The following is a 15,451-nucleotide window of genomic DNA, read 5'->3' as shown; positions in this document are numbered from 1 at the left end:
TATGGTTAGAATAGACCAAAACTGCATTGTTAATATGTAAAGTATTCCTATAAAGCATTTATTGTATCATGCAACACATAATGAGGAGCTTTTTAGGTTTATTAAAAGCTTGCAAAGTGTTTCATTGTATCTTCCTTTTTTAAGTTGTATAATAAAATTATTCACACAAAACAGTTTATGAATTAACTTCCAAGCTTCACTTTTAAGTTGAGGTTCTTAAGAGCTTTTTATTATCTCAAAACATTAATCAAAACCAATATCTTACTGTATTATACTCTCCAACAACCAATTCTCCAGAGTCCACCATGCTCCCTGTCACCCTCAACAATCCTGGCAGACCTGATTCCACCTGTTCAATCTTAAACCAAGATTTAAAAGAGATTAAAACTGATCAAAGTTCTGTCAAAATTTTTTGCTATAAAATAAGTAAAAAAGACCAGTAATTTATAACTAAATTCTACTTAAGTTTGTATTGGAATAACAGTAATAATTCAATACCAAAATAGATTGGGAAATTTGATAGAAAAACATCCTGGCATAATTAAAGTAACCAGCTGGAAGTTTTTAAACATGCTGTTATATTTAAAAATACCATTGTTAATAAGCACTCCTCTTTCCAGTAGTAGAACATAACAATTCATACTTAAAATCTGATACATAAATATATATATAAGGGATTTATCTAAGTCATTTATTTGTGTCCATCTATGATGAAGAAAATTAAGGAAAAATAAAAGTTATGTGGTGCTGAGATTTCGTTCTCTTGCTTACAGCAAAACATAATGTCTATGGACAAAAAGACACCTACTGTTCTACCCAAGTTGTACCATTTTCTAAAACTATTAAATAAAAAATTTAAAAAACCCTCAAATCCAGCCCTTATCATTCATATAGTTATCTAGCTTCCTCCTGTGCTCACTTGAATTTACTGCCTCCACAACATCCACAAACAACCCATTCCAAAGACCAACTACCCTGATATAAAAATAAAACTGTCTTAGTTAAGGATGACTTCTACTTTGCTAATACTTATATTTATGCTCCTTAGTTCTACCATTTTCACCAATAAGTCTAAAATAAGTTCATACATCAACACAATAAATCCACTCATCAATCTTAAACACTTCATTAAGATCCCTTCTAACTCCTCTCTTCCCAACAATACAGTGTCCTTTCTAAAGTAAGGATCCCAAGACTGAACACAATATTCCAAATGTGGCCTAACCAGTGACTTATACAATGAAATAATAAACATATTAGATTTGTAATCAGTATTTCAATAGATACAATCTAAAATTCTATTTGCCATACAACTAGCAACACTAGTTTGTACAACTTTAGAAACTGATCAACTATTATACCAAGTTCCTTTTCTCTCATGATACTGTTAAGATAATTCCATCCAAATTATACTTATAATTTAAATCATGATAACCCACATGCACTATATTACATTTATTATAATTAAAACCAATCTGCCCAACTCAATAAATGATTTAAATCCTTTTATAAATCAGCAGCATCCTCTTCACAGCTAGCAACACCCAAGACCTTAATATGATCTGTAAATTTAAGTAATTTACTAAAAACTTTCTTCATCTATGACATTTATATTAATGAAAAATAGCATAGGTCCTATGACTAGTTATCACCACCCACTGCCAGCTCTTAGGTTACTCTTTTACCAATGAATAATGGGATTGACCGGCACATCATAATGCTCCTATGGCTGAAAGGATAAGCATGTATGGTGGGATGGGGATTTAAACCTGTGATCCTCAGGTCACTACTGAAAGACTTACAAGAGATACTAGTACGTGGCTCATACATCCAATCATTAACTTACCTCCTTCAAAACCCTTAGGGAAATATCATTCATGAAACTTCCCAATATTTTTTTAACTATCTCGGAACACGTAATCACCTTGTATACACATTTGCACACATTTAAAAGCTGATTAGACTTTTGTTGATAATGTTAAAAATGTACTAACTTCCTTCTTAAGCATCAGTTATATATCTCAGATAGAGATGTAAGCTCATGCAAACATACATAAATTATTTGTTTTTGAAGAATTGGATCAATCAATATTTAATTTTTCACATATTCAGAATAGACATCTTCTTTACCTATACTAACAATGGTTAGTTTCAGACAACCAGAAAGCTTTGTGGATTTAAGTAAAAAACAAATTTTTTTTATTTTTAAAATAAAAGTTTCTTCAACACAAAATAAAAATTTGGATGTAGTTACATTTCACTAATTTATATTTAATTTTTATGAACTCATCTTTATACGTTTTTATTCCAAGGAAACAGCTGAATATATTCTGGTAAAAGCAAACCTTTTTAGGAATACAGGGTCGAATGAACTTAATTTCACACTGTTCAGACATGTGAGTTCCTATCTTCTCAGCTATGTCTTGATCAAATCCTCGCAGTAAAATAGATCTAACCATCACTGTTACATCCAGGCCGATTCCTCTCAAAAAGCCAGCACATTCAAGAGACACATATGAAGCTCCAACTAATAACGTCTTTCCAGGACAGTACGGCAATGAAAAGAGGTCATCACTGGAAGTTTAAAAGAATTAATTTTAATGGTCTAAATTCTCCTGAATTTTAATAAATATGCACCATATAGAATAAGCTTAAGAAATGTACTCCTAACAAAATATACATCAATTAATATTTTTTGGTTCATTTTATAAACGGTAATATAATAGAATGTCTGAACTGTAAATTCTAAAGTTATAATTTTCCTATACTCAAAATATATCTCCAATCAGTATTTTCTTCTTCTCACAAGAATTAGTAATTCTCATCTAGTACTGTCCTCTAGATGCAAATTATTTCTTTACACATGATACAAGTCATGTCTCTCACGTAAAGTCCCCCGCTGGTACAGGGGTAAGTCTATGGATTTACAACATTAAATCAGGGGTTCGATTCCCCTTGGTGGACTCAGCAGATAACCCAATGTAGCTTTGCTATAAGAAAACACACACTCTCATATATGTCATCATGTGTCACTTTTCAACTGATTGGAGTGTGAAATACTTATGTGACATATGTGACGCCCTCTATACACTTCTACCAAACTACCAGTTTGAAGTTTAGCAGAAGACATAAGCCCCACTGGAGAAAAGTGGGGAGAAAGAGTGGGAAGTGTGAGAAGAGGGAAGTACCTATTGGAAATACGCTTTCAGTTTAGGAAACTTATAATTTCTGATACCATTCTCCTTTCCTCTCACAAGATTAACTAGAATCCCACATTGATTATGTTGTGGGACTGATGTGAGGGAATGGCATAAGTACCCCCCAAAAGCATCTGAAGGATACCCCTGGAAATGAGAGAGTCCATTTCATAGATCTTATGAGGGGAACTGCACAATTTCTGAACCAGGTATATTCTTTGCCCATGCATGAAATGTGTAGTAGATAAGAGCAGAATAGGAGATGAACACATCCAAATGGGAGAGAACTATGGAAGGATAGTGATCCTAATCACATAAATATATTTGTAACTTAATCCAACAAAGTATAAAGGTGATAAAACAATGGATGTGTAACTATGTGTAGAATGGCTGTGCTTGATAGACTGTACTTGATAAGTCAGTTACATCCAAAACATCCATATGGGGTTAGGATGAGTATCACACCATCTTCTCCTCAAGTTCAAGATACCAGTAGAATCTGTAACCACTCCACCTCCTCAGCATGGCGTGTTGGTTTTGATCTATCGATCTAGGAACCCTACATCCAGTATCAAAAGGATGTCTATGAAATATAAATAAACTCCCCAAACAGCAAAACTGATCAGAACTATGTGAAAAGAGTAACATCTTTATAATAAGATACAACAAAAACAAGAATCAGAACAACCTTCCTAACCTATGCTATGACACACAACACAGAAAGAGCATGATCACAGAAGGAATACAGACAATCATAAAAATGAATGAAAACTTACATTAATTGGTTCGACTCTAGCTCCAAAACCCAGCCATGGGATGCTGACATACAGATGTAAGACAGGACAAGGTCTCCTAATGAAGGGGTGAACTGCAAGTTGATATCTCACTCCTTTGTGAGGATACACTGCATACTGGAGAACAGCCCATTTTCTACATCCACAGAACACCATTACACTACATTTTGTAAGGGTATGTTGCATATTGGAGGATAGCACATCATCTTCATCCACAGAATACCACTCCCCTCCCCTACTATACATTGAATGGTTATAGCCATCTTTGTATGAAATCAATTCAGAAGAGAAGTGCCTCCATGGTCAACTAACCCAGTGGCTTCAAACTGGAAAGTGATAAGGACTGCCATGTTCCACTAGAAGAAAGGGCAGAGAGCCTGAAGGAACATCATCACCTGAGACATTGCAATAGTGACCATGAAACTTTATTTTGAAAAACAAGCCATAAAGATTTATTCAATATAAGGCATGAGATGGATGGGCAGTTATCCCACTCTGGATTACCCATGCAGTCTGTGGGTGGTATGAATTAGAACAAGCAAGTTTATGAAGCAATTACATTATGAAATTATTCACCTACAAGCAGTCTTGTGGAACACTCCATCTCAACTGTGAGTTTTGTGAAGACGTGGAAGATAAAGTGCAAATCAACATGGCTTTGTAGTGCCAATCTCAAGTTGTAGAATACCTGCTTAGGCACCATTCATGCGAGAGTGTTATCCATATAATGAGTAAATTAAGTAAGTATCCCTGAAACGAAAGAAAAGTATGAATATGAACTTACCAAGTCAAAGTCATGCTGAAGCCTGAAGAATGGCCACACATGGAAGATGAAAAAGAAACCATGATATTGTGTAAGTAATAGGAGACAAATGTACTGGATGTAGTCCACATGCCTTACTGTAGGATTTCTTTCAATGGCTGACAAAGATGAGATGCAAGGGAACTGGTGAGGTGTAAAATATGATGAAAATACACCTGGAATAAATTCCCAGATGAAGAAGACAAGGAGTAACAAGCCAATCAAATCAAATGTCAAACCAAACTGGTGAGGAAAGAAGAGGAAAGATCTTGAACACAGGAAGATATCAAGGTATAAAGAGTGAGGAATGGTTAGCACAGAAGGAAGCTGGGCATGCAATATAACAATGAAAAGTATGGACCAGATACAGACCTTTATTTGAATCGGGACAAGAGTACAGATCAGAAATAGAAGGAAGGGAAATAGGTGAAAAAAGGAAATTGCTCTTCCTAGTTGCAAAGGTCTTCGGGAGGAAGAAATGATCCAAATAAAGGATAAGGCAGTTAGAGTGGTAAAGCATATGTAAAATGTCAATAGCAAATAAATAAGACCTTTGACACCTACAGGTGAAGAGAAAAAGTAAATACATTGTAAGGGAAAGGTGAAACGTGCAACATGAGAAAAGTTGTTCAAACAGAGGTAAAGTGATGGAATGGAAGACCACATTAATGCCCAGTCTGGAAAATTAGACCATCTAGGGTAACAAGGAATCGGGAAGAAACACATTAATATTGGAAGAACAGGAGAAACGAAAATTTGATGGTATGAGGAAAAATAAAACTTATGGGATAAGGCAAACTGCTAGTTTGAAGATTGAAGCCCCTGGGCAAAAAGTCACTTGAGAAACTTTGCCACATGAGTAACAGTAGGTCAGTCAGTAGAGAATCCCTGAGTCACAGAGAAATGGTGGAACACTTTCCATTTGCACTGATATACCTCCATTGATGAAACATATATGGAATAAGCTAAAAAAGAAATCTTAAGAGAAGAAAACTGATCTCATTACCAAGGACTGGATAAAAGTAAGGCATGAAGATGAAGGACATGAATGACTGTACAAACACCTGGTGATTGTGGCTGACAAAGAAGGGAGAGAGACAAAGGAGAGGTACTGCAGTTGTAATTTTGAAAGCCATGATTGAGCTAGCCAATAAGAAGCAATCAGAAGAACTTGAGATGAAGTGGTATGGATGAGAGAGATCATCTGATGAAGTAATTGTATGAGAGGATAAACATAAAGGAATTTGTGGGACCAATCCTGGCTGAAGGCATTGACAGTTATGAGGTACTGTGTTCCAAAAAGGGGTGACTTGTGATTGAGGGGTGTGGAAACCCAATCTATTGCAAAAAGAATATTGTTGGATATAGTTGGTGGTTAGGGTAGGAAAGACAATCTGCCACAAGAATGAAAACAGTTGGAATATGACAGTAAAAGAGATGAATATGGTGCACGTGGGTCCAATATAGTAGATCCAATGTTAAAAAAAAAAAAGAGATATTTCAACCAAGTGTCCCCTTGATGACTGGTATGTGCTAACACCATAGAGTTCTTTTAAATTAATCATCACAGTCTGTTGAGAAGAAGGAAGCGATTCAAGGCCCAATGGACTGTGAAAAGCTTTAGGATGTTAATATACAAAGATCTTTCATTTAAAGACCAATCACCCAAAGCTTCCTGGTTACTGACCCATGCATCTCAGCCCTGAATGGATGCATCCGTGAAAATATATGAATCTCGACAAGGAGAATGAAATGAGAGACCTGCCCACATACGGGTCTTAACTAATTATCAATGCGGATTATCCATCAGGGGAGGTGGAAAGATAATGAGAGCTGACAAAGCAAGGTTTCATTGATCATGAAAAGCACACTGAAGGGATTGCATGTGCACACGACTGAGAACCAGTGACATCAATGAAGACCATATCCTCAAACCTCATGAGCAGAAAGTGCATAGCACATTAACATTTCCATGGAAAAAGGTTGTAAAGAAGAAAATTGGGGCTGACTGAGATAAGTATTGAAAAAGACATCCCAGTGGATAAGATATTGGGTAGGTCAGAGGAAGAACTTCTCAATTTGATTAATCAGTCAACTCAAGGAGTTACTATAAGAAGTTAATGACTATGGTTGTCTGACTCCAGTTCAAAATGAGCCATAAGAAACCACTCGTCCATAACAACAGAATCACAACCACAAAGCATAAAGACAGCAAGAAAAACTCTGACCACGACAAAAAATGTAAGGGGTGGAAGCCCAAATGGTTGGACATAAAACTGACAAATCATTTTGTGATGAACAAACCATAGATATAGATGAGACTATGGGGACACAGGGATGAGAAGATAAGCACAGGCAACTTCCATCTTGGTCATCCATAAGCCCAGAGAAAATTCCCATCGTAGGATAAAAAATGACTTCACAGTAAAACAGGGCAACTGATGTGGGTAAATTAATGGCAAGCTTGCAGGTCCCAGTTTCTTAAAAGCAACAAAATGTCTGGAATAAAAACCTTGTGAAGGATGTAGAACAGGTTCAATGACCTGCTGAGATAGTAGTTCCTGCATCACCTCCAACAGATGCTCGCTGGAAGGAGTAGACTGTTATTGTACTGATGCAATTTGTGATTTAAACGAAACTGAGATTGTGTCAGAGACATATCATCATAGAAATAAATCTATATATAAATTCCAAAGATAGCATGATGTTAAATGAATGTGTGTTAAAATTGCCTTACAACCTAGAAGGTCCCAAAAACAGAGGGACCACATATATAAAGCCAGAGCCAAAGATGATAAACAACTCAACATGGAGGAAAGAAGAGAGAGGATGTCTCCAGAAACTCCCTCAGGATTTTCAGTGGAGAGCCACAGAGAGGAGACGGATGGTAGATTGGGCATGTGTTAGACTTACAGGATATTTGGGGACAAGACTCCAAACAAGCAAAATGGAACCTAACAATTGCTGGTCCAGAAAAGGTACAGTCTGCACAATGATATGCAAGAGCAAGCTGATCTGAGGCTCGTGGGAGGAAGGAGCGAGGCTTGCTAATCCCTTCACTTAATTGTGAGGCAAATTGGTCAGCATGTAGCTAATTAACTGAGGGTGGAACCCAAATATGGATAAGAAGGTTGGTCATGTATTAAGGAAGTACACAAAAGAGTCAGGACGTGGAAATAGGCAATCCAAGTTCTCATCCTTCTGAACAGGCTCAGCTTGTTTATAAGAAAGTGGGGCAAGTTTCAGAGAAAAAGGTTGACCCATGTAATGTTCAATCTCCTGGAGAAGAAATGCAGTTGTCACACCTTAGGCATGAGACATAGCACTAGTTGCAAGAGTGACCTTTAAAGTGGTAACATAAACTTTTGATTTCATAATGAGGAAAATTCAACGAATAATTGAACACATAAATAACAATGTGACTGTAATAAACTTGGATTAAAGTGAAGTTAAGAAACATTCTTAATAGAAATTGGAAGTGAAATAAATGAAGACTACTTTGTGAGTACACTAAAGGATGAATTTGAAACTTTAAACAAACAGAAAGGAACATGTCTGATGACAAGTCCTGCCAAAGAAGAAGTGACAGTTCAGTAGAGGCATATAGAGGGAGACATATATGTCACATAAGTATTTTGTGTCCCTACCGGTGGAGAACTGATGCATAAAATTGAATGATTTCAACAGAGAGAAGCAGAAAGCTTGTGGTATGTGCAAAGAAAAACATTGCACATAGAGGATAGCACTGGATGAGAATAGCTAATCTTGTGAGAGAAAGGAAGTACCATATCAGAATAAATTTATCACCATCAGTAATTACAAAGGCCTTTGATCTCACAGTTACAAGTCTTTTTAAATTACAAACTCTGTTTTCATTGAATAATACTAAAGTTTAAACTTTTTCAAATTAAGTAACTATATGTTTTTTTATAACTTGCTATTCTAAAACAGGATTTAATATTACAGAAGGACAACATGATGTTGTAAGTTGTTACACAAAGTGAAATTAGAATAAAAGTAAACCAAGTTGTAGTAGACTATAACATCTCAACCGTTGCCATGTCTACTGCATTTCTACCAGTCTGATGAGCTCTCGTTTTTGACAAAAGGCTTCAGCAGCACTGGATACTACAGACACAGTGTGGTTAGCATGTTATTACATACTCTTCTTTGCTCTTACTCATAAGTCCTTGGAATTGTGATGTAAAATAAAGAAAAATCAAGCAACGTAACAACAAACTAAAAATACAAAAAACAATAATTATTTTCCTTCAGAAGTCCTGAATTCATCAAAGCTGCAATGAGTCTGAAAAGGACTAAATTACATTCACAATACACACTCTCTTGGCAGCTGACCAATCAGAAATTGGATCATAAAATCTTGAAATATCAACAGTCATAAAGCAATCCTCTACATACATAATGTAAAGTAGAAACCATAAAATTATTACCTGCAACAGTAGATAATTTTCCAGACCAAACTAGAAAGTAACACTTCAGGCAGAAATGCTTTCAGTAGGTACAAATCAGAAATCAGAAAATTATAACATTTTCTAAATATACTATAGAAGAACAAACTATGTATTATGTGCATACTGCACAGCAAGACTGTCTACTTGTAGTAACCTAATTTATCACAGCTTTAATCAAGATGACCTGCTTGTACTAACATAGTTTATTGTAACTTTAATCAAGACTGCCTGCTTGTGTTAATCTGGTTTATTATAGCTTTAATCAAGGTTGCCTGCTTGTACTAACCTGGTTTATCACAGCTTTAATCAAGACTGCCTGCTTGTGTTAATCTGTTTATTATAGTTTTAATCAAGGCTGCCTGCTTGTACCAACCTGGTTTATCACAGCTTTAATCAAGACTGCCTGCTTGTGTTAATCTGTTTATTATAGCTTTAATCAAGGCTGCCTGCTTGTACTAACCTGGTTTATCACAGCTTTAATCAAGACTGCCTGTTTGTGTTAATCTGTTTATTATAGCTTTAATCAAGGCTGCCTGCTTGTACTAACCTGGTTTATCACAGCTTTAATCAAGACTGCCTGCTTGTGTTAATCTGGTTTATCATAGCTTCTTCTGTTTTTATAAAAAAAGCTTTCTAACTGTCCCCATCTACTTTTTCACAAATAGTTTCCGTATTTGTCTAAACCTGGTTTTACTTTTTTTTTAATGTAATTGTTCTATTTATCTCAATCTAAGCTTTAGAAGCTTTTGTTTCCCCAAACTGATTTTACAAGATTTTTCCTACCTGGTGATCCCAAATTCTCTGGCTCCCATACAATCTGGATATCTGGGCCGTTCTCCAGTGGCAATTATGAAATGTTTAGCAGTGTGGAAAGTTTCATTTTGCTTTTTATCTACAGCCTAAAAGAAATACATTTGTGTGAAAATGTTTTTTAGAACTACAGAGTCTGAATTTTCACAAAAGCAACATGGACTTCAGACTGCAATAAAGTTTTTCTGATTTCGAAAAGGCACTATCTGATAGTTATATGTTCTTACATATGAATTGTATTATACATTTTTAAAAAATTTATAATTAAATTCTTTAATCTTAAAAATATTCAAGTGGTGATGTAAAATTATGTCTTTGTTAATTTAAATCTGCACTGTTTTTTGTTTTTTTTTCAAAGTATTATGCTATGATAGCTATTACTTATAAAGGTTCATTTGTAACATGCCAGTTGGAACACAGTACACTTTTGGTTGTTAGGTCATTTTCACGTGATGCTTTCTTAATAAAAATCAATAGGATTACTCAAGAAACTGCAATGAATTTATATATCCATTATGACAGAAAAATTACTTTAAAAATATTATACTCTTAACTGAGTAAAAACTACTAAAGATATAGTATTTGAATATACAACTAAAGTTGAATCACAGAGTATTGTATATTAAACAGTTAGCAAAAGTTTGTTTCTGTAACTTACTTTAATTTTATGCTGATCGACAAATTGTGCATAACCATTGAAATATTTAACTTTCTTTTCACGCAAAGCAACTCGGTATCCCCAGTTGAGAGAGGCAATATAGTTCTGAATCTCTTCTGTCATCTTCTCCCAAGTGTGGTGAACTTAAACATATGTAAATTACAGAGTAAAAGTAAACCATTATTAAAATTTTCTGAAAGATGTATTTCAGGCAGACACTCATCTCTCCACATAACAGACAGCTAACACTTTGTGCCAATGCTGAATACTTTTTTGCACATGTGCCAAGCCTTTAAATAGAACTCCCATCTCTATATGTCATAACATGCACTGCACAGGTATATTAATATTTGGCTATATACTTCTATCAATAGGAGAATGACACATCATCCATGCATAGTATTCACCTAAACACTTTGTATATAGCAAAAACTCATTTTTTATGAGGCAAAAGAGTCACACCCAAAGTTAGGAGGTAAAGTGAAGGAAAAGAAATTGTTAGGCACTAGCCCAGAATTCTCAGCTGATGTCCTGTAAAATCAGAACAGAAAGCTGTGATCAATATCATACTGGAACATCAAATATTCCTGCACCTATGGGCTTGAGCCCCAAATTTTTAAATAGCTAGTGAAGCCTCAGGTGGGTGGTACTATAGAGAGGTAAATATCTGTCTGAGGAACAATTTCATGTGAGGAAAAGAACATGAGCTCCTTGTTGAAAATATAGTGGTAGAAAGGGAAAAACTCATGTGGTGTTTTTTTTACTAGTGTGTGTAGGGTGGACCAGGTCTACCTCAAACCCAATACAACCAGTAGTGCATAAAGGTTCTGTCAAAATGAACTTCCAGCAGAGTGCTAGTGTTGTAGAGGTTGGAAAAATGTGAAGGCTGCCCAACCAAAACATATATCTCAGTACATCAGTAAACCACATGCAATAAGTGTGACTTGGACAATACATATGGCCATACTGAATTTGAGAAATATTTACATTATTAATCTATATATTTAAAAGAATATGCAGGGGCACAAATGAATCACCTCAGACTGGAATCGTGAGAAGAACCTAAGACTCATCTAGTTGGTCAGAACTACTGAGAATGGACTGTTCCTTAATATGGGGGCAACCTGTCCTACACCTCCAGAAAGACAATTTTGTTCTACTTCTGATTGAAGGGTGAATCCATTTGACCTTATATCAGTAGGTCTACACCATCATAAAGGAAGAATTCCCCCTATCAACTACCCTAGCAGCTTATTACTAAGAAGATATGGGTTCTCTGTCTCTTCAAAAGAGGGAGAACACTGGTGATGTTTGTGGACCAAACAGGAAATACAGAATGGCAAACAAAACGAAAGCAAACCAAGAAGTTGAAGCAACTAAAATGTGGTGTAAGTAATGTGACAGAGAGGTGTCAGAGTCATGCACATTTCTGCCTACAATATCCTATCAAGAGTACATTAATGGTCAGAGTAAAAAAAAAACCATGTGATGATGAACTTGATTGAAGATGACCTTATAGAGATGAAAAATGCCATCCTTCAAAGAAAAAAAGACAAGTCAGAAAAGTTGTCTAACCAAACTGGCCAAAGTGAAAGAAGATAAATCTTGGGAAATAGACAGGCCACACAGCAGTAAATAACTATTTTAATTATCTGTAAACAAAAAATATGTAAAAAAGGTAACAGTGTACTGGTCATATAGGAAAAAGAAAACAATCAGGGTCTGAACAACTGTATAGAGAAGAAATTGAAAGGAGAGTGATGAAAGAGAACATCTAATTATCCTCCCACGGAAACTAAGTCTTGGAATAGAAGGAGTAATTTAGGAATAAAAGCAATATGTCAGTGTACGACTGAAGTAATGTAAAGCAACAGTAAAGTAATATGCAGTATAATTAGAAGAAAATATTATACATTAAAAAATATAAAGGATCACAGAGTCCAATGAAGTGAAAGAGGATCAAAAGATTCAATATACAAAATATTGTTGAAAGAAGGGAAACAGGAGTACCTCAAGAAAAAACATTTTACTAGTTTAGTGTCAGATATACTAACCAAGTGCCCAAAGTGATACATAAAATAGATAGATAAAATCATAATACACATGAATTGAACAGTCCTGAAAGACAAAGCTTCTAAGATAAACTTATGTAATCTAAATATTTTCTATAAAGTACGTCCACAAGTGACAAAGTTTAAAAGCCAAGATCCCACACAACCAAAGCTAAGAAGTGGTTCTGGAAACAACAATTAATCTTTAAGTTTTTTGATGGCTGTTCTGTCAGGAAGGTGAATCACTAGAAAAAGATCGCAGGATGAAGAACTCTTCCACACATATATCAAAAACAAAATTCTGCATCCCAATGTAGCAACTCCAAAAAAGAAAACAAAAATCAAATGAACTGGTTAGTAAAACCCTCCCCAGTAAAGCTGTTGGTTTTGTGAGGCAAAGCCTCAATAGGAAAGAGAAAGGTAAATTAAGAAGGAGAATAAAAAAACAGCAAAAATAGAGAAGAGAATCAAAAGATTGGAGGTCAAAAACAAACTGACTTACAGTGGACTACAGAACAGGAGTCTGAAGTTCAGGAGTCCGTCAAAAACAAACTGATTTCCAGTAGACTGTAGAACAGGAGTTTGAAGTTCAGGAGTCGATGGTAAATGGGAATCAACACAAAGCTAAGAAAGAAAGGATTTACACAAATCAGGCAGGAAAAAGGGAGAAGAAACAAATCTGAGTGTTGACATGCATACAATAAATTCACCCAACTAGAATAAATGACAAAAAGGTGATATATCTGAAATATCAGAGAAACAAAGATTAAAAGCGAGTTTTACTTCATCATAATTATCTGAAACAAAAAAAACAGAATAAAAGACAGGTTGAGGGAATAGCCAGTAAAATACATCAAAAGAAAAGGCAGGCAGAGCAGAAGTTACAGGTGGCTTCCTCAGATGAAGAACGTAGGATAGAACCAACCATGTGATATACAATAATGGTAACATTATACATCATTAGAATATCTCCAGTCACTACTTAAAGAAGAAAAGACAAATCCCATGGAGAAGATTCTGAACCTAAAAAAGTTTCAGATACTTGGATATGAGAAATTATATTCAAGTAGATCCAGAAACTTTAAAAAAAGTATGATTTTTATGTATTTTTTCTTATTCGTGCTTTCCTTTTATGATAACAACAATGGACGCATACTAGCCGCACCCTGAGACCAAGGATGGCCTTTCCTTCTCTTTCTGAAAACAGCTGCATTCCTTCTGACATACCTTAGAAGATTTCTTTTGTGAGTGTGTCTATTGTACTTATTTTATTTCATATTATCAAAACTGTAACATCAGTTTAATGATGTTTAATGATAAGAGGGGACAATCTTGTAAAAATAAAATATATTATAAACTCAAGAAAAACATATCTCAAAACTTCATAATTTAACTAAAAAAGAAATCAAAATAAAATAAGAAAATATAATAATTCATATAAGAATCTTTAACTCAAGTCATGAGTGTAAGTTCAAGAAAAATAACAACTTGAGAGAAGGTTAAAATAATAAACTCAAACATACTGTAACTTATAATAACGTAGAAAGTGAATGAACACTGCAGTTCTGAGAAGAGGAATAATCTTTTGGAATATAAACAAAGTGCTTAAGGGAAGTGCTGTATATGGAAGATGTCATTTCTCTCCTACTGGTGGAGAGATATAGTCTATTGATGATTACACTATATACTGGAATAGTACAGGTCATTAGTTGTAGAGGTGGAAGTTCTATTTATAGGCTAAGCCCATGAAAAAAATCTCTTTGACAAGCGGCAAGAGATATGTTACTCATTCTGTTGAAAAGTAGCATTTTTTTAATATAATAATTTATTTTAAGTAAATATGTACAAATTATAAATTGATAAAGGTTCCACACAAACTTTAAGAAGAAAAATGAGTTTAAATTTAAAAAAATATTTTGTTGAAATACGTAAATCAAAAAATAAAGCCATACTTTTTTGAAGCTTAACTTCTGAACATCACAAGGCATACTAACAATTTATTGGATATCTTTAGCTTGTTAGTTTTGAAATGGATAACATAAAAAATAAACCAATATTTATGAACATATATCTGAGGTAAATATCTCAATGTACTACAAAAAATTTCCAAGACACCAACACTTTATTTTCAAAAAATCAGTATGTTTTTGAAACGTCTATGTAAGTGAATTCAAGAAAACCAAAATATTTACTGATAGTGTAGGAGATATATTTCAAACAGCCCATAATTCATTCCATTAGATTATAACAAATGCATACACTTAAATGGTTTTGATATATTATTACATACCATATTAAAACAAAAAACTCTGATGATAACTCTACCTATAAACAATTAATACACTTTTGGCATCACTCACATTTCATCAGTCTATTTATGTGCTACAAAACCAAATTTATATTCAACTTATCTCTTACTGTTTGAGCCAAACCCAAGATTTGGATTTTTTTCACTCAAGTTTCTTTGTGTGTTATGTCAACTAATGATAGAATATAATAATTATTATTTAACTACTCATAGACAGAAGTAATGTACATGTGAAAATATTACTAATATTAATCACAGCATCAAGTACACTGCATAGTACTGGAAAGTGTGTTATATTTACAAATGACAATGTGTAAAACAATGAGCAGATGGCACTTATTCTGAGCTGGACTATACAA

The 15,451-nt window shown here is 34.5% G+C and overlaps 1 protein-coding gene across 2 annotated transcripts in view; it reads right to left on the bottom strand.

Moving 5' to 3' along the window:
- Nucleotides 1-15,451, bottom strand: part of LOC143238519 (thioredoxin reductase 1, cytoplasmic-like) — a 37,487-nt gene that overhangs the window by 12,657 nt on the left and 9,379 nt on the right. For both annotated transcript variants that reach the window (XM_076478807.1, XM_076478808.1), the window contains exons 5-8: nucleotides 10,734-10,876; nucleotides 10,049-10,164; nucleotides 2,346-2,574; nucleotides 266-358 (exon numbers count right to left, since the gene is read on the bottom strand). In XM_076478807.1, coding sequence (XP_076334922.1) covers nucleotides 266-358; nucleotides 2,346-2,574; nucleotides 10,049-10,164; nucleotides 10,734-10,876 — 581 coding nt within the window. The remainder of the gene's footprint in view (nucleotides 1-265; nucleotides 359-2,345; nucleotides 2,575-10,048; nucleotides 10,165-10,733; nucleotides 10,877-15,451) is intronic.

Source organism: Tachypleus tridentatus, chromosome 13 (assembly GCF_004210375.1).
Source record: "Tachypleus tridentatus isolate NWPU-2018 chromosome 13, ASM421037v1, whole genome shotgun sequence".
NCBI lineage: Eukaryota > Metazoa > Arthropoda > Merostomata > Xiphosura > Limulidae > Tachypleus > Tachypleus tridentatus.
Note: the sequence above shows the minus strand (reverse complement) of the source record. Positions and strands in the feature narration are given on the sequence as shown.